Source organism: Nycticebus coucang, chromosome 18 (genome assembly GCF_027406575.1).
Source record: "Nycticebus coucang isolate mNycCou1 chromosome 18, mNycCou1.pri, whole genome shotgun sequence".
In the NCBI taxonomy this organism is placed as follows: domain Eukaryota; kingdom Metazoa; phylum Chordata; class Mammalia; order Primates; family Lorisidae; genus Nycticebus; species Nycticebus coucang.
Genome location: NC_069797.1, coordinates 19,143,880 through 19,163,737, shown reverse-complemented (window position 1 = coordinate 19,163,737; position 19,858 = coordinate 19,143,880). Strand labels below are relative to the sequence as shown.

The window sequence follows — 19,858 nt, the reverse complement described above, 5'->3', positions numbered from 1 at the left end:
CCTGGGGCAGGAAGCATTTCTTTCTTCTTAAAGCCATGGATGTGGCTGCTTGGGGGACTCCACCTCCCCTCTCTAATTGCTGGGGTCCAATCTGCTGCAGGAATGACCACAGGGACCTCATACTGAGCATTCCCTCTGGACCAGGTGCTATTCTATGCTTCACATGTCTTGTGCCACTTGATCCAGCTAATCGATCTAGGAGGAAATTCCTATAATCCTTTCTAACAGAGGAAAAGATGGAGGCTCTGAGTGTAGATCAGGAAGGATGGATCAGAGCAACAGGCTAAGGGGGTGACAATCCAGGCCAGGTGGCCAGCATGAACAAAGGCCTAGTGGGAAACGGTGTGGGCAGAGGGTGTGAAAAAAAGCAGGTGGAACCATTCACTGGAGTTCAAGAGGCATAGACCGTGAGAGAAATAGTAGCAAAGGATGGAATCAGATAGCAGGAGTACCAAGAACTGAGAAATTCAGACACTCACTCTGTAAGCAAAAAGAAACTAGTCATGGGTTTTGAGCTGGGGAGAAAACACAATCTGGGCTGTACTTTGCAGAAACCATCACAACAGCAGGATATTAAACATCAAATATGAGGGAGAGACCAGGGGGGCAGAAAGTAGTTATGAGATCACAGATCACAGTCCCTATTTCTCTCTCTCTCTCCCTCCGGCCTCCTTCATAAAAACACGAGAAATGCAATGCTTTAATCTGGTTTGTAAAACAATCCCAGACCAGCCAATAAAGAGGAGGGCAGCCTGATGTTTAGTGCTGGGGAGTCCCTGGTGGCAGCTGAGCTCTTGGCATCTTCTACTCTCCCAGGTGTGGAGGAGAGGCCGGGTGGAGAATCCACACATTCACTTTTGAGGTCTGACTCCCTAGCATAAATACACTAAATACACAGATAGGAACAAGGTACTTCGCTGCTCTTGCAAACAGGCTCTTTCTTACTCAAGAGAAGATAAGAACAAAACTTCCTTTGAGCCTAGATGGCCAAGACCTTCACCTTCAGTTTCTCCAGTTTTATGGAATCAAAATGGCATGGAAGCTTTCACAGCCCAGGATTTTAGCTTTATAACAGCAAAGAGGACATATTAAGGCTGTTAAGCATCAACAGCTGTGGCTGACACCACTCTGACACCCATCTCACAGATCAACAGATAGAATCTCAGGCAACAGTGCAGGGCTCTAGGCAACAGGCAGAAAGCTTTGTCATTTCAAATCCCAGCATGGCCCCTAGCCAATGGCAAGGCCAATTCTGGGCCACCCATAAACCAGGAGGCGAACCTGCTCTGACCTAAGCTAGGCAGAACATACTAGTTCTAGTTCTGCAGACATTTTATTCTTTAGGATTCCCCATAACAACTCAGTGTCTGTAAAACTCACGAACACATTCTAATGGGCTTACTGATTGGGTTCATCCCAGTGCCTCAATCCAGAAGTCGCTTTAGTTTCGCTTTATTAATCATACTTTATCATTAGAGTCGGCTGTGAAAAGCAGCTATCTTGGCTTCTGCAAATACATAGGTTTCTATATGCAATGCCACCCGTACAGGACAGACAGCAAAAAACCTGTGATCCCAACGCAAAAAGACTGGCAATCTTTTCCACCAAGCTGAATTTTTCTGAGTTTTTTATTGGTGTCAGAAAAGCCTGACCCTCCTGTTATTATTGTTTGTTTCAGCTGATTTGAAAACTGTCAAGCAAATTAGGCCATACTCACTATAGGCCCTAGTCCTCTGTAGGATCAATTATGTTCACTTATAGTGATAATTAATAAGAAAGAAAATCTGGATGTGGTGATGACTTGCTTTTTCTAAATGCTTCATAGTCATGAAGGAAAAAAATTATTCATCAGCCCTACACGGCTCCCCATACCCTAACACACAGCCCCCTCCCCACCATTCACAGACCCATTAACAGTTATTAATTAACAGTTACAACCCTTCCCCGAAGGCGGAGGGAGATGCAGGCCAGTATTGTACCTAGAACCTGACTTCTAAAATCTGGAAGACAGTCACAAACACAGAATAATGGAATAAGTGTGGCGCGAGCGTCTAACAGTGCCAAACGATGATTCGGCAGACAAAAGGGCTTTCAGAATCCAGGGGAGGGCAAGGTCACTTGTGGCTGAGCTGGGCATAAATTCTCAGAAGATACAGAACTTGCCTCACAGCAGGGACAGAAGGAAAGGGCTTGACTGGAGGGTGAAGGACATGACAGAAGCAGCAGAAGTCTTGGAAACAGAGAAAGTAATTCGGAAGGGAAGAAGAGACTTAGAACCAGGAACCCAGTGAGCTCTGGCCGGGGTGGGAGACAGCTGGAGGATGTGGTGCAGTTTGCTGGTTACAGATTCACGTTCTTGTGTTCAGCGGGCAGCTGAAGACAGCTGTACAGAGATGGTCGTGAAATCCCACTGAGTTATGAGCCTGGAGCTCAGAAAGCTGGACCTTGAGGCAGTTCTCACCTATGCAGTGGGAAAATGAATTCTAGGGCCCCAGTCTCTCCCTCTCCTGTGCCCCTGTCCAAGACTCTTAAAGTAAGAACCACGTCTTCATCCTTTCCCCTCTAACTGGCCTAGTGCAGGGGGCTATAAGGGGAAATGACGAACGTTTCTGAGAATCAGTCACAGAAACCAAATGAGCAGGGGATTACGGGAAGGAATAAATGCAGCTGAGCCTTGAACAACATGGGAGTTAGGGGCACCCGCCAGTCCTCTGCCTCTTCTGCAGTGTGCAGTTGAAATCTGCACATAGCTTTTGATTCCTCCCAAATTTAACTACTGTTAAATAGCCTCCTGTTGACGTGAAGTCTTACCAATAACCTAAACAGTCAATGAACACATACCTCGTATTATATTTATTATATACTATAGCCTTACAATAAGGTAAGCTAGAGAAAAGAAACTGTGTGAAGAGCATCATTTCCAGTACTGTACTTTATCTATCAATACCCCAAGTTTATGTTGCTTGTTTACAAGGTGAATTGTCTGTCTGAAATGCTGAGCTACTGAAGCTGCAGAGTGCAGTCGAGACTAGCAATGCAACGTTTTCTCGTCATGTCACTACTTTTTCTGCCAGTGTCCCTAGTGACACTTCCTATGGGTCCCATGGTGTTATTCAAGGTTTACGCTATTGCACTAAATACTACGAAAAATGTTTGAGAACTGAGAGATCATTTTTTACTGCAATGCACAGTTTACTGGAGAGACAAGCACTCGCTCGGAGACCGGAGACGATGCGGGACACACGGCAATTTGAGCAGGTACCCTCAGCGCTTGAGCTCACCACAACAGCAACAGGAGGCGGCTACGAAATTATGATAGCAGTACAGTAGGACTGCAGGTAATTACATGCAGTTACGATTCAATGATGCATTTTTATGTTTGTTTACATTTCCATCGACTGCCAAGGACGTCAAGTACATACAGTCTGTGAAGGTTTGTGTGTATGACTCTCGATAAATTTAAAGTTTATGTAATGGACTTGTGGGTATTTATGGTAGTAAATGATGCATTAGCAACCACATATATTTTATGTGCTCGTGACATGCCTGACGTTTTTTTAATTTCTTCGATAACTCTAGGTTAGGTGCTTTATTCGCAAGTTTTAAAAAGTTGTCGTGAATCTCTAAAAAAAATCTTCTAATGTATTTATTGAAAAGAATTCCCATATAAGTGGGCCCCTGCAATTCAAGTCCATGTTGTTTAAAGGTCAACGGTAATCAACTGCCCAGGTGAGACACCAAAGAAAATGTTCACTGAATACAAACAGGGTGTGTCCCCTGTTTATATTGGAAAGAGGAGTAGGATAGAGAAAGGAGGCTGGAGAAGGCTCTGTGAGCACAAGATCACAGAGGAAGTAAGATCTGAGATAAGATGCCATGCTGTTAGGAAAGAAAGCAAGACACTGGGTGGGCTACATGGAGTGGCTGGCTCCAGGGAAGGAGTGCTGGGCAGCTGTGGGCAAATGAATTCTGGGGTCCAGTATCTCCCTACGGTCCCCCAGCTCCCGGTCATGGACTAGTACCAGTCCATGGCTTATTAGGAACCAGGAGGCTCAGCAGGAGGGGAGTGCATGAATCTTCATCTGTATTTATAGCAGCTCCCCGTCCCTCGCATCACCGCCTGAGCCCCACCTCCTGTCACATCAAGGTGACACTAGATTCCGAAGGGAGCACAAACCCTCCTGTAAACTGTACATGGGAGGGATCCAGGTTGCACACTCCTTATGAGAATCTAATGCCTGATGATCGGAGGTGGATGTAATGTGTTTGAATCACTCTGAAACCACCTCCCCACCCCTGGTCCCACAGAAAAATTGTCTTCCACAAAACTGGTCCCTGGTGCCAAAAAGGTTGGGGACCACTGCATTAGGTAACTGCAGCCAGTTTCTTGTATGCTGCCTGGGAGGGTCCAAGTCCCTTATAAAGTTTCCATATGTCACACACCATAAATGATGCTCAGTATCAAGTGGACATGTCAGAAATGGTGCTGAGTTTTTAAAAGGTCTCCTAACAGCCTTTCTAGAGGATTCTGTAGCTTGGTGTCCCCCAGACTGCAGTCATTCATGCCCCACTGCCATGCCTTGCCCTGTCACTTTGTATCAGCTGCACTGGTATTTACTCAATATTTTTTTGAACTGACTTATATACAACTTAAATTTAGTCTGGCCTTAAGCAATAATATCTATGAAATCATGGATTTGATTCAGTTGGGGTTTTTTTTTCTATTATACACTAAAATAAATACAACTTTAAAACTGTCATCTCAACATGATCTAAAATTATCTTACAGATCTTTAGTTGTAAACTCATTGTGCTTTGAGAAACACCATCTTAAGCTATATGTAAAATCAGCAGGCAGCATCCTCAAAATGGCTTTGGAGGTTCTGACAACCACCCCAGGACGCCTCTGTCCACTGTCTGTTAAACCAGCAATAAGTAGAGAAGCAAAAGAGAAAAAACTCACCCAAGCTTTAAAAAAAGAAAGAAAGAGAGAGAGGAAAAAACCTTGAGAACGATTAGGCCAGTGAAGAGAATAGAGAAAATCTTACAAACTGGAGATGGGCTATAAAGGGGGAAACCGCACTTCACACCTTCACTGCTCTCTGCCAGTAATTTGAGATGCACTTCGTGCTTTGGCCACTCTTGGTCTCTAATTTGAGATACAAGATTTGCAGCGACCTGAGCACTGAGCAAGCAGCCAGCCCTTGGGGCACAGATGCTGTCTAAGGATGGTCCTCCCCATCATCCACTGAGGCACAGCAACTCCCTGAAAACCAGTGAGCTGAGCAGGAAGTGTGCAGGGGCCTGGGAGAGGTGTTCACTGTTCTGAGAGGTGTGGGTACATGCCTTGAGTCAAGCCTGGACGAGGCCCTGGGAGTGGGGCATGAGCAAGGGTCCGCAGAACTGTGAGGTTTCACGCATTTCATCAATTCAGAGTATCAGAGAACCAGGTAGTAAAATTGGAGTTTACCAGGCATAAGCCAATTTGAAACAGAAAGTGGTCTGAGAAATGTGTGCATCATCAAACCTACATGAAGGGGAGGGGAGGGAAGGGTCAACCTTCCCACAGGCAGACAGAGTCTTGTTTGTTCTGTCTGGTGGTATATGCTAAGTTTGCATAGATCCCGCCTTGTTCAAGAATAAGGGTAAAGGGCTCAACTACAACTTGAACTTTACCTTAGAATCTAAAACAATATAACTTAAACATTTGTACTCTCATATTAATCTGAAATAAAAAAAAAATAAGTAAAGAAGAGAGGCATGTAAAGGGCCAGAAAGCTCACCCAGAGGCCCCAAGGGAGAGCATCTCTCAGAAAATCATTCAGGAGAAACTCAGAAAACTGCCAGAATAGAAAAAAAATTGTCACTTCTTTGAAAGAGGAATAGAAAAAAATAATGGCAATAAAAACCCAAACAGCCAAAATAAAGAAGAAAATAGATGAAGTAAGGATTATATAAAAATTGCTAATTTAAAAATCTGTTTCAGAGGTAGGGCCCGTAGCTCAGTGGGTAAGGGACCGCCCACATACACCCCGGCTGATGGGTTCAAACCTGGCCCAGGGCAGCTAAACAATGACAGCTGCAACAACAACAACAAGAAAATAGCAGGGCATTGTGGCAGGTGCCTGTAGTCCCAGCTACTTGGGAGGCTGAGGCAAGAGAATCATTTAAGCCCAAGAGTTTGAGGTTGCTGTGAACTGTGATGCCACGGCACTCTATCCAGGGTGACATAGCAAGGCTCTGTCTCAGAAAAGAAAATAAATAAAAAATCTGTATCAGTAGTGGTTGAGGGCAACTACAGATATAAAAATGAAATTAGAGACTTGCAGGGCAAATGTTAAAATTGCCCCCAAATTGGAAAGCAGCAGCATCAAGGAAATAAAGAGTCCATATATATATTTAAGAAGTATTCCAGGGTGGCACCTGTGGCTCACAGGAGTAGAGTGCTGACTCCATATGCCAGAGGTGGCAGGTTCAAACCCAGCCCCGGCCAAAAACTGAAAAAAAAAAAAAGAAGTATTCCATTAGAAAAGATTAGAACAAATAGAATAAAATGAATATCCAGTTGCAATGATAATAAATGATCAAAAACCATGCATACAAACAGGCAAAAAGTTACCTAGGAAATCAGATCCTGGTCAGATTTCTCCTCTACCCTACTAACGTGTGATTTTGTTTTCCTCAGTGCTGTATCATAATGACTACCACAGGGGCTGGCACTACCCCTCAGAAAGTTTAACTCAGGTTAAGACTTCCCGGCCTGTGTTCATTGTTTTGTCCACTTCAGCGAGTATCTGATACGTATTTGTTGAAGCTAAGCTGCGAATATGAGTTTTGATCCGAAAAGTTGTGATCCAAGAAATATACATCCACTAAGTTGCATTAGTATTTCATTGATGAAGGAAACACAAGGTTCTCTTAGAGGTATGCAAGTGAGGATACCAACCGCTTCCCCTCCAGGCACTGAGAAACCAAAATTTGGAAAACAATGAGAAGGTAACCATATAAATGCTTCTGTGAGTCACACTCCCAACTCAGAGATCCAGCGAATTTTGGGTGCAGTCTGGGGGCTTTTCCAGTTCCGGGGAGTGGAATTTGGTGCCCCGATGACCTCACCTACCTCTCTTCCGCTCTCCTCCATCCCCAAACCAGTGTACATGTTTCTCTTGTCCCATCCTCAAAGGCCAGTGCAGACGAAGCCTTGGCCATGTGTGAGGATCATGCATAAGTGATGGTCCCTTTCTGCCCAGGCATGTGCCGACAATGGGGGACTATTCAAGCTTGGGGACACCGTGCTGGGAGAATCAATAAACAAAAAGTCTTTGTTTCCGGCCTCCACTAAAGCAGCGCTGTGTTGTGTACAGCACCACAGTGGCCATGTTCTTTGCATGGAACTTAATTAATGGTTTTGTGCATGTTAAAAACTCAAATTGAATGGACTGAGTCTTTTTATTCCCCTTAAATCAGGAAAGACCAATAAACCACCCGATGGCTGAAGCTTTCTGTCATCAAAACCCTCTTTGTATCATCCTCCCTGTAAGAACTGTTTCTGCTTTGGAAATCAGTATGCAGTATGATCTCAATATGGAAAATAATGTTCTCCTCACTCCAAAAGCAGTTCTAAGGAAAGACAAGAAAATGTTAACAGAGGTTATCTTTGTAATCTGTGGGAATGCTCTCGTGTTAATTATATTTATTTTACATTTAAAATTTTTCATTATTTAAAAATGTTTTAAAATTAAAAATTTATTTTCTTATTTTTAAAATGCATTTTAAAAAATTACTTTTTAACAAATGATGCTGGGTGAACTGGCTGGCGACCTGTAGAAGACCGAAACTGAACCCCCACCTTATACCATTAACAAAAATTGATTTTCACTGTATAAAAGATTTAAACTTAAGACATGAAAACATAAAAATACTAGAAGAGAGTGCAGGGAAAACACTTGAAGAAATCAGCCTGGGAGAATATTTTATGAGGAAGACCCCGCCCCCCACCCCGGGCATTTGAAGCAACACTAAAAATACATTACTGGGATCTGATCAAACTAAAACGCTTCTGCACTGCCAAGAACACAGTAAGTAAAGCAAACAGACAACCTTCAGAATGGGAGAAGATTTTTGCAGGTTATGCTTCCAACAAAGGTCTGATAACTAAAATCTACAGATAATTCAAACTAATCAATAAGAAAAGAATAAATAACCCCATTTCTATGTAGGCAATAGACTTGAACAGAAACTTCTCTGATGCAGACAGGTACATGGCCTACAAACACATGAAAAAATGCTCATCATCCTTAATCATCAGAGAAATGCAAATCAAAACCACTTTGAGATATCATCTAACTCCAGTAAGATTAGCCCACACTGCAAAATCCCAAAACTACAGATGTTGGTGTGGATGCGGAGAGAAGGGAACACTCCTTCACTGCTGGAGGGAATGCAAGTTAATACAACCTTTTTGAAAGAAGTTTGGAGAATACTCAATGAACTAAAAGTAGACCTACCATTCGATCCTGCAGTTCCTCTACTAAGGTGTATGATCAAAAATTATTTTACAACATAGACATTTGCATCAGAATGTTTATTGCAGCCCAATTCATAATTGCCAAGACATGGAAACAGCCCAAGTGCTGTTGGATTAACAAATTGTGGTATATGTACACCATGGAATACTATGCAGCCATAAAAAAGATGGAGACTTCACATCTTTTTTGTTTACCTGGATGGAGCTGGAACATACTCTTCTTAGTAAAGTATCTCGAGAATGGAAATAAAAAGTATCCAATGTAGTCAATACTACTATGAAATCAATATATAATCACCTACACATTCATATGAATGGCAAAACATAACTATAGTCCAGAAAGTAGAAGGGAAGAGGAGAGATAGGGAAGGGGAGGGGGGAGGAGGGAGGGTATTTGGGGGGACCTCACCTAATGTGCATGATGCAATGGTACATTTCAAAACTATTAAGAAAAGAGTATAACTGTGATGGATGTGTTAATCAGTTCAATGTAAGAATTTCACGCTGTGTGTCAAATCAGTACACTGAATCCCATAAATAAATCAATGTACACAGTTATGATTTAATAAAAACAAAAAAATAATTATTTTTATAGTCAGGACTCCTCCCATCACCAAAATCAGCGTATATAATTCCAAACATACTATTATGATACCAATTATGTAGAAAAAAATACACAGCTAAAAAAGGAAGAAAAAGAATACCCCCCATTTTTTTCTTATTTCTGTTTTCCTGTATTTCCTGCTTTCTATAATGAACATATTAATTTTAATAGATTTTCAAAGTTTCAAGCTTATTTTTTATTACACAATGATGGATGAATATAGCCTTATTAAAAATATTTAAATAATCCCAATAAACCCCTCAACATATCCCATCTGTCTTGCCATCCCCTAAAATGACCATTATTTACCAGATGAGGGTTCACTGTGTTATCTTTCTTTTTTTTTATTGTTGGGGATTCATTGCCGGTACAATAAGCCAGGTTACACTGATTGCAATTGTTAGGTAAAGACCCTCTTGCAATCATGTCTTGCCCCCATAAAGTATGACACACACCAAGGCCCCACCCCACTCCCTCCGTCCCTCTTTCTGCTTCCCCCCCCATAACCTTAATTGTCATTAATTGTCCTCATATCAAAATTGAGTACATAGGATTCATGCTTCTCCATTCTTTCAAACGGTAGAGAGACATGGAGGACTTTATCTTTAAGAAAAGAAAGGCCAAAGGGTAAAGGTATGGAATGTTTTCAACCAATGAAAGGCTAACACAAAAATTAGAGACAAAAGGGACCTCAGTGATCATTTGATCATCTCCCCATTTTACAGATGGGAAAACTGAGGCCTAGAGACAGAGATTCAGTGCTGAGTATCCATAGTCCCCAAAACAGAGTCCCCTCCTTATCCTTTAGCTGCCCTAAACCTTGGTGTGGACTAGCTCACAGTCAGATGGCAAGGCAGAACCCCAAATACCATCTCGGACTGCTTCCCCAGCTGACCTTGACACTGATGTGAAAGGTGACCCTCAAGCCCTGCTCACTTCTGCTCAACCTCCAGTTACTTCCCATCTGTTTGCTGCCAGTGAGCCCTCATGAAGGAAAGGGCCCAGGGAGGAAACATCTGTGTACACAAAAGGGGTGAAGTCATAAACCCATTTGATTTTCCCTTTTGGCAAATCCTCTTCTGCCTATTTTTTCCTCACTCATTGAGATGCAAAGCTCCCTTTAAACAAAAGGGCCTGCAAGATTCCAGCAGCTTCCAGAAACCACAACCTCCACTTTGCTACAGAGATTCCCAAAATAAGGTCTGCAGAGCAGTCCTGGAGTGAGGGCAGGGCTGAAAACTGAAGCTACATGCCCCACAAACCAGTTGGGGTGACCACAGGCATCCATCTGCTTACCTCCAAACCCAGCCTCTACCATTCAGTCAGCAGAGAGGAAGTTCAAATCTAGGTTCCAGCGCTAGCCAGCCATATAACTGTGGGCAAGGCACTTCACCTCTAGGAACCTCACATAAAGATGGAAGTACCACCACCTACTTCACAGAAATTTTGTAAAGATTAAACAAAAGTGCAGAAGCGATGGTGGATGTGTGTTAGCTTTGCCCCCGCCACCTTCACAACCCTTCGAGAAAAGCTGTAGGTGGAGGTCACCAATGCTGAGTCACTCCTGTTACATGGGCTTTCCCAACAGCCCATGCTAAACTCTCCAGAATTATTACACCGTCTAACCTTTCTGACGTGCACTGGGCTGGTCGAAGGAGGAAGAAGAAGGATATGAGATAGCTAGATTAGAATTTGAGAACCATCAAAAGGAGCCAGTAAAACCCACAGGGCTAGGAACATCCAAGTCCACCAGGGCTATAACCACTGAAAGCTGTCAGGCTGGAAGAAACAAGACCAAGAAACAAACCTGGTCCTAGTCCAAGAGCTGTGATCCAACCAACACAAGACCCTGGCAACCTTCCCCAAGAAGCTCCCAGATGCCTCCACTGGAACTCTCTTGCTGTGGGCAAAAACACTCAAGAAAACACTCTCTTTTATTTACATAAGCTCCTAAAAATGAAGCAGGTTGGATAACAGGGGAGAAAAGGGTTAGGTTTCCCTTTTTCCCCCACCTTTAGATATCCTCAAGGTCAATTTCACTGCCTGTATCTCACTGTTAGATCTTGTCTTTTGTTGTTCTTACATGCTATGGTACTACTGGGGGCCAGTAACTTGATATATGGTAGATTATTTGGCCCTTACAAAAATCTGGAGGGGATTCCTTATCTTCATTTTATAGCTGGGCTAGTTTCAAGCCGGTGTTCAGTCTCCAAGGCTGGCGCCAGTTTCACCTCACCCCAGGAATCTCACCCTGTTTCTTCCGTGGTACCTGAGGGCCTTCTGCAGCGTCCAGGAATCCACTGTCCAAAGGCTCCAGTCTGGAAGTTACAGTCAAAGCCACAGCGGGCCAAGCCCCTAATTATCACTCTGATCCTGTAGAAGGTGACCAGTGGGGAGCCTTGTCAACTGGAAGGAGGAATCTCAGGGGGAGAAATGAGTCTAAGAGGGTGGGTAGGGAAGAGCTAAAAAAGCAACTCCACAGCAAAGAGCCTGGACCAGCATCCCAGGGGGAAAGGACACCCTAGAATAGCAGTTCTCAACCTGTGGGTCGCGACCCCGTTGGGGGTCTCCTGCATATCAGATATTTACATTACAATTCATAACAGTAGCAAAATTACAGTGATGAAGTACCAATGAAAATAATTTTATGCTTGGGGGTCACCACAACATGAGGAACTGTAGTAAAGGGTCGCGGCATTAGGAAGGTTGAGAACCACTGCCATAGAAGGATGCCGACTGAGCACCATGCACCGAGCAGCTGTGAGCCAGTCTGGGGTTTGAGCTGGAAGAGCTGGTGCCCCCCAGGGGAGATTACCCACCCCACTACCCACTACCCACCGCAAGAAGCAGAGGCAGCCAGAGGCTTGGCTCTCCCACTGACGTACTGATGTACTAAGGCTCTGTAGCCAGGAAGCCCCGAACACTGAGGCTAAATTCCGAAAGCCTGAGTTCAGCCCTCCAGCCTGGAAGGGACGCACCCTGCTCTGTCTAGTAGCCGGGGGCCATCTCCTGGGCAATGCAGGCCCACGCTGGCCCAGCTTTTCCTCCTCCCTCCTGTGCATCTCTCAGCTGCTCTTGGTTGTATGCCCAGTGATGAGTGGTCATCATCCCTCACTCATCAGAGCTCCCCCAAGAACAGGAGTATCCTAGTCAAATCTGTCCCCAGACACAGAAAACATACACAGGAAGTATGTCTTGACTAGATGAAGTTCTTCCCAGACCCTGAGTAGAATCTGTCAGCTTCCCTAGAAAGGGGGTTTCTTACTTTTCTGGGGTCACCCAGACGCCCAGGGAGGGTAGGAAGAGAGGGAGACCAGAAGGTGGACACAGACGCACTGTCGTAGATTTATCCATTTCACACTAGGAGGGGGCTTAGCAACTTAAATGCTGTTGGGGGTCCCCAGAATCACAAATGAACAAAAGGGGCCAGGTGGGAAGGCCATGAATGCCTTGGTCAGAGTTTGGAAAACAAACATACCTCAGGTCCTCCAAGTAAATACAGTTGGAAAACACTTAGCTCATGTGGACCACTGTCTCTATACAGAGAAAGCTGAAAGGGCCAGTGATCACCCAGGAAACAGCAGTCTCAGTTACCAGAGCTAGATTTGAGGCGCATGGCTCTTGCCTATATGTTGTTAAAGATCTGGCAATATTTTCATCTAAAGACCCCCTAGCCCTTAAATGCCTGGTCACTCTTTGTTTTTGGTTTTGTTTTTTTGTTTATTTGAGACAGTCTTACTCTGTTGCCCTGGGTAAGAGGGCTGTGGCACATAGCTGATTGGTGATTCTCCTGCCTCAGCCTCCCAGGACTGGGAGCCACAATGCCTGGCTAGTTTTTCCATTTTTAGTAGAGACGGGGTCTTATTCTTGCTCAGGCTGGTCTCTAACTCCTGAGCTCAGGCAATCCACTGACCTTGGTCTCCCAAAGTGTTAGGATTACAGGTGTGAGCCACCACACCCAGCCTGCCTGGTTACTCTGGATGAGCTTGAGCAGACAACGTGGTTCCTCTTGATGTGATTCAGTTCTCTGGCCTTCTCTGTAAGGTCACACACCACTGGCCCCATCCAAAGGCAGCCCAGTGACCATCTTTCCAGGACAGTGGAGGCACCAGGCTTATTCATCCACATTGTACCTGCTGGACTCACAGACAGAAATCTGAATAGTCAGTGATTAAACAAAGAAGAATGGGGATCTGCTGAGATCTCCACAGGCCCTCTTGGCATGTACAGAATCCCGCCTGGAGGGGCATGGGGGGTGGCGAGACCCTTAACTCCTTATCTTTGGCTAAGGGAGGGATCTTCGCCTCTCTTCCCTTCTGGTCTTAACAGGAAGGAACATGACAATAACAGGTGCTGGTATCTTGTCCCTACTCTGAACATCAGAGCAGTGGTTCTCAAACTTCAGGATGCATGAGAAGGGCACTCAGAACTCAGAGCCTTGGGGCCCACCCTCTGAGTTTCTGGATCGGTAGGTCTGGGTGACAATTTGCATTTCTCATGAGTTCCCAAGTGATGCAGCTGCTGCAGGTTTAGGTACCATACTTTGAGAACCACTGAATTCAAAAGAAAAACAAAAAGTCTGTTCTAAATCTGTCTATGGGCCCAGAAAATTAATCTTTCAGAGACTGATAAATTCGCTTTCAGAAAGAAATAGATTTTTTTTTTTTTGCAGTTTTTGGCCGGGGCCGGGTTTGAACCCACCACCTCCAGTATACGGGGGCCGGCGCCCCACTGCTTTGAGCCACAGGCGCCGCCCCTAGAAATAGATTCTTTTAACACTCTTTGAAAAAGCATGGCCCTCTTACCTTCCGTCTTCTCATAGACACAGGTACAGGGAATATTTCACGTTTCCCCTAACCTTAAGAAAAGGCACCCTAATGAAATTAATAACAGTAATAGTTCCCCTATTGGCCGTAGTGCTGGTGACAGCAGAGATGGGCGGGGACTGCAGCAAACTGGAAACCCACTACTCATCACCAGCACATTCCTGCCATGCAGAACGGCAGGTGTGGCATTGACAGAATCCTCATCTTTGTGCGAGAAGCTGGAAATCTGAATTTTTAATGTGAAATATGCACATTTTAAGATATTGGCAACCAACTCAAAAATTTTTAAATGAAACCATGGGCAAAAACCCCAAAATGAAACAAGCACCGAGAAAATCCCACAGTTATGCATTTGATTTACTGGCCACCAGTGTGCAACCCCTAATTGTAACTACTGGGTATCTGTATAAGCAGTCATTTGAAGAGAGGGTTCCCCAATTCTACAGCATCGAATACCACTGCCTTAAAGTATCAACCAGCACATCCGTACTGTACCATCCATCTTTGTAGCCAGGACTGCTTCTCACACTGCTGGGTGCAGCTGGATGGCAGCTTCTAGGGACTCATGCACATCTTCCAAGGGCTGCAACATGTGGCCAGCTGCCTCCTGCCCCAGGGCTGCCCTCCCCCCGCCTAGGCCAACATTCCCTGGAAGGAAAGCTCAAGACGAGGTTTCTGGGGCAAAAGGGACCCTGGCAAGTTTGCCCTACTCAGTCTCTGGGGTATCTCCATTAGTTGAGGAGGTTCAGAAGGGGAGGAGGTATGTGAAGAAGTCCAAACAGGTTAAGGACTGAGACACCTGCAGAAAACTGGGCAGGGAAAAGCCACCCGGACACTTGGGAACCAACTAGAAAGTGAGCCAGGAGCCAGGCCCGGCAGCCTGGGGGAGGAGAGACACATGTCCACAAGTCTGACTATGAGATGACAGAGTTATCGTGGTGAGCAGAGAGATTCCCATGGGTAGCAAGACCAGGCAGCTGGAAGCTGGCCACGCTGGGAACACAGGGCTTTGTGGGAGGTGTAAGGAACCCAAAGCCACAGGGCTCAGAGGAATGGGAATGTGTGCTCTGGGGCCACTGGGAAGAGTGCAGGGTGATTCCTGCAGGCCATTGCTTGAAGAATCACAGTCATCTTTCGTCTCTCTCTGCCCACAGAAGCTGTCCTATGACAGACCTCAGCCCCTCCTTGGAGCTGGGGCTGCCACCTTTCTGTCCCAAATAGCTTGTCTGGCCCTAACTATGCTGCACCACATTAGATTCTCAAAAGGACGTTGCATCCTGATTTCCCTGCACTGAAAAACCATCCCCTTCTCTTTCCGGGTTGGCCAGGTTCTCCTTGGAAAGGAAATGTACAGCCATCCCCAGGAGAAAGTTCAGGCCCATTTGCCCATTAATGGAGGCCAACAGTTTCCACATTCTTTGTTTGAAAGTTTGACTCACAGTGAAAAACACATTTTACTCCACAACTCAATACACACACGAGCTAAAGTTTCACACGACAACACTTGCCCTGCCATGTGCAACGCACCCCAGTATCTCCCTGTTGTGTTTTCTGCGCTCATTGACACGGATGACGTGAGCTGTGTGGCTCATAACTCAGGGTTCAGAAAACATGGCTTTACCTGGTCCTAGTCTCATTGTTTAGAATTTCCTTCTTGGGTGCAGGACACTAAAAGGGACTCTTTTTGTTTTATTGTTAAATCATAGCTGTGTACATTTGTGCAATCAAGGGGTACAATGTGTTGGTTTCATATACAATCTGAAATATTCTCATCAAACTGTTCAACGTAGCCTTCATGGCATTTTCTTAGTTATTGTATGTAGACATTTGTATTCTGCATTTAGTAGGTTTCGCCCATTCTAAGATGCACCGTAGGTGTGGCCCCACCCTGGGACTCTTTCTAACAAATGCAAACACTGTAACCTAATTATTTCTACCCTGATATTAATCTAAAATTTAAAAAAAAAAAAAGGATTTCCTCCTTTCAATCAAAAATTCCTAGAAAAAGGGGTGGTGCCTGTGGCTCAAAGGAGTAGGGTGCCGGCCCCATATGCCGGAGGTAGTGGGTTCAAACCCAGCCCCAGCCAGAAACTGGAAAAAAAAAAAATTCCTAGAAAAAAATCCTTCATTACACTTTCCTTCACCCACCTGGGAAGAAGCGAATTCTCCCAATTCTGAATCTCCCAGTCCCTGTGGTGCACTTAGATTATAATCATACAAATTTTCTCTCTTCAAGAACAAAGTCCAAGTCTTTGGATACAACGCACTTAAAAAGTTTGTCAATGTCTGAGGTTACAGGAGTGAAAGCCCGAACGAGACATTCAGAGGACAATAAACTTGGCTGCATTTCACACCATACCAAGAAACCCAATCTTCAAGATATTGCCTCTGGCTGGGCCAGCATCCCTGTCCCAGCTAAGGGCACGTGGGCTCTGACCTGACATATGGGATCTCTTATGGTTATCCACTCTGCGCTCAGACACATCATTTCCACACTGTGGTCCTTGACAAGTTCGCACTGGCCGTGACACTGGCTCTTCACAACACCAAGGAAGGATACTTAGCACACCCCACATCGAGGTGGGGAAACCTAGCCTCAGAAAAGCTGACGAAATTGCCACATAGGTCAAAAGTGGCAGAATCCGCAAGAAACCAGGTTTTCTAGATTTGAATTCTATGCTCTTTCCAGAAGCCAATCTGGGCCCCGTTACATAACCCTGGGCTCACGCCAAGCTCCCCGCTTGCAACAGTAGAAAGGAACACCCAGGAGCATCGTCCTCTCTGCACCTCCTTTATCTGATGTGTGCACCTGAACACTGCCCGGACCCCGCAACAAAACGTGCACAGACATGGCACCCGTGAGTGAGTCCGAAGACTGCTGGGGCCCTGGTTTCCCAGTCCGCTTTCTCCTTGAGTGGCTGTGTGGTGTTTGGCAGAGCACATGGCCTCCCTGGGCTTCGCCCTCCTCTGGAGCCTGAGTGAGGCTTCCAGGCTTCTTCTAAGGATTCCACCACACAATTTGGAGCCGTTCAGCAATTCAGGACTGCAACACACCAGGGAGTTAAGAAAAGGCAAAAATCCAAGACAGGAAACCAAGGTAAGTCCCAGGAAACCAAGAGCAATGACTTCCCATGGTGCTCATCTCACATGCCTCCCTGCTCAAGTGGCTTTCTCTTTTTGCAGAGCCTTGGGTCACTGTGTGACCCAGACTCACTGGAGACATGAGGAGGAAAGAAATACCCAAAACAGAAGAATCTCCCCAAGTGCCTAAAGCCCAGAGGCTGTGGGAGGAACAACCCCCTGGCACTCAGTTCGCTCCAATTAGCTTCGAGCACCTGCACCAGAGAACCGGCAGTGCCCTGGCTTCCAGCTCACCTCAGTGCCACAGTCTGTCCTCATGCAAATCGGGCACTCTGGTCATCTTCTGCGACCGTCTCCACATCTGCTGCTTCCCTGTGGCATCAGCTAATTCACTGTGCAAAGCAGCATTTATATATAGAAAGTTGCAGCCACGCAGGTTAGCATTAAAATAGAGACTTGATGTTGCCGTGGCAACCAAACAAATGATATTCAACATGAAAAGAGAAGTATTCTGCAATCGAGAAAGCATGTCCACAGCCCTCCCGGCCAGCTGGGCCCCTGCCCCCTGAAGGTGGGTGTGGGACGGCCTCCGGAGAAGCGCCTGGTGGTGATGACCGTCCTCCTCCCCAGCTGCAGCCATCACCCCTGCACACGCTCCTTCCTGCCTGGAGCAGACCTGAGGCCAAGACATCAAGGGAGTGTGATGATCCTAACCAGGTATATCAATTTGCAAAAGCTCTCACCTTAAGCACCGCGGGAAGCAGCCTGTGGCCCTGGCACTTTTAAAGTATGCTTCTGAAACAAAGGTGACCTTCTGCCACTGCCTAGTGAAGTGTCAAGAGGCCAGCAGTTAGCTGGGTGACATCCGGCATGCTACTTTACCTCTCTGAGCTTCAACCATAAAATAAGTGTAACAGGAGGGGGCTGGGGGCAAAGCAGCCTATGCTCTCCAACCTCTGTGGTCTTGGGATAGGCATCTTCTCCCAGTTGCCACCTCCTTTTCCTACATTCCTCTTGGATAGTGCTGAAGCCCCAGTGCCTCACAGAAGCTACAGGTTCCTAGAATTACCTGAATGAAAACAACTGACAGTGCTGAGAACCAACAAGGATGCAGAGCGACCAACTCTCCTACTCTGTGGGCGGCAATGCGAACTGGCTCAGCCACTCTGCAGAGCACGGGCAGTTTCCTAGAGCACTAAACGTAACTTACCATACTACCGAGCAACCCCATACACAACCTGTTTCCAAACCGTGGGGGACATGTGGCAACGTTTGAAGCCATTTACTAGTTTTCACAATGGGGGTGGGACAGGTTGGGTGGGTGTATTAGTTCCCTGAGGAGCTTCTGTTGTTTCAACAGAGACACTGGAACAAGGAGAATTGGCGACCTTAGCTGAGGACCAGAGCGGGGCCCTTGGCTGTGCAGATCCACCATGGGCTCTGCAAACTCTCCCTTCTGCTTCAGCCGGGCTTCCTGGGCCAGAACCAAAACCAACTGGGCCAGTCCTCTTCCCTCTCTCAACTCCTTGGAGCAGTTCTTGAATCCAATGCAAACCTCATGGTCGCCCCACTGAACCCTGGAAGAACACAACTTCCTACTTACCCCAGAACAACAACTTCAAAGTCGCTCTGCACGGCTGTTGGCTCTGCAGCCACATGGAGATGACGGATTACAAGGAAGAAATCAGAACCAGATGGATTTCATATTCAGCAAAATAAACTGAATTACAGCATCAGGGTTGGGCCTGAGAATCGGGGGTGGGGGTGCTGTGTGTTTGGCCCAGAGCTCGGGCTTGGTGGCCCCCAGCACGGGCCAGACTCCCCGCCCATAACTCCCACAAACAGTGCCGGGCCCAGCCTGCCGTCCACCCCTCCCTGCTGAGGTCTCAGCAAGCAATCTTGCTTCGGCTGACATTTTAGTGTTTTATTGAGTTTTTTATATCCTCTTTTACAGTGCAGTTGAAGACAGTTCGGCTTCTTTTCTAGTTTCATCCAAAGATGCACAAGCACCAACAGGAATCGCTGTCATTAACAACAGTGTGACAGCTCCAGGAGCCTCTGGGGGACAGCTGGGGCAGGGCAGCTCTGGCACCCACCCCGTCAGGCCACTGCTTCCTTTCTGTCAGCGCAAACCAAGCTGCGTGTTCCCACTCCCATCCTCACCCTCAATCCAGAACAGAGGGGCTCATCTTCTCCCAGCTTCCAGGGGAACAACACGGTGCTGGATGTGCAGCCCTGTTTTGGAACCAGGGAGGATTGTGCCCTGCCCCCAGGGGGACATTTGGCAATATTTGAAGACATTTATGGGGTAGGGGTGTTGCTAAATATCCTACAATGCACAGGACCAGCTGCCCACAACAAAGAACCATCAGGCCCCAGGTGTTCTTACAGACCCACTGACCAGGCTCGGCGGCTCCCTGTATCCCACTCAAGTTCATTTCCCCAAAAAGGAAACCTTAGGACTTTCAGAGACCACAGACAAGCTCTGACCCACACGAAAGGAGGAATGCTTGCCCTGGTAAGAATTTTAAAGTAGATACTATAACTGTAGTACCAGGGTGTCATTTAATCCTCAAACAATTCTCTACTGATATACAGAAAATACAAGCAGACATTCAACACACAGAATGCATTCTGCCTAGAGAGAAGCCCCACACACGCCGTGGACGGAGATCATTTAAATCTCTTGATGTGAATAATTTTAAATAACAGCTAATTCTGCTTTGCTGGTGGTTGCTTTTTGGTCTCAGAAATCCCTGAGTCGGCAAGTCAGGGCTGCTCACATCCCATTCTCTTTCTTCCCTTTCTTCTCTCCCTGGT

General features: G+C 46.0%; 1 protein-coding gene across 3 annotated transcripts in view; it reads right to left on the bottom strand.

Annotated features, from left to right (window-relative positions):
• Nucleotides 1-19,858, bottom strand: part of GAS7 (growth arrest specific 7) — a 251,170-nt gene that overhangs the window by 124,563 nt on the left and 106,749 nt on the right. Inside the window, exon 1 of one of the 3 annotated variants that reach the window (XM_053568735.1) lies at nt 17,333-17,413. The exons of the other annotated variants lie outside the window; for them this stretch is intronic. Coding sequence (XP_053424710.1) covers nt 17,333-17,356 — 24 coding nt within the window. The 5' untranslated portion in view covers nt 17,357-17,413. Of the gene's footprint in view, nt 1-17,332; nt 17,414-19,858 lie in introns of those variants that run through there. 3 annotated transcript variants of the gene reach the window in all.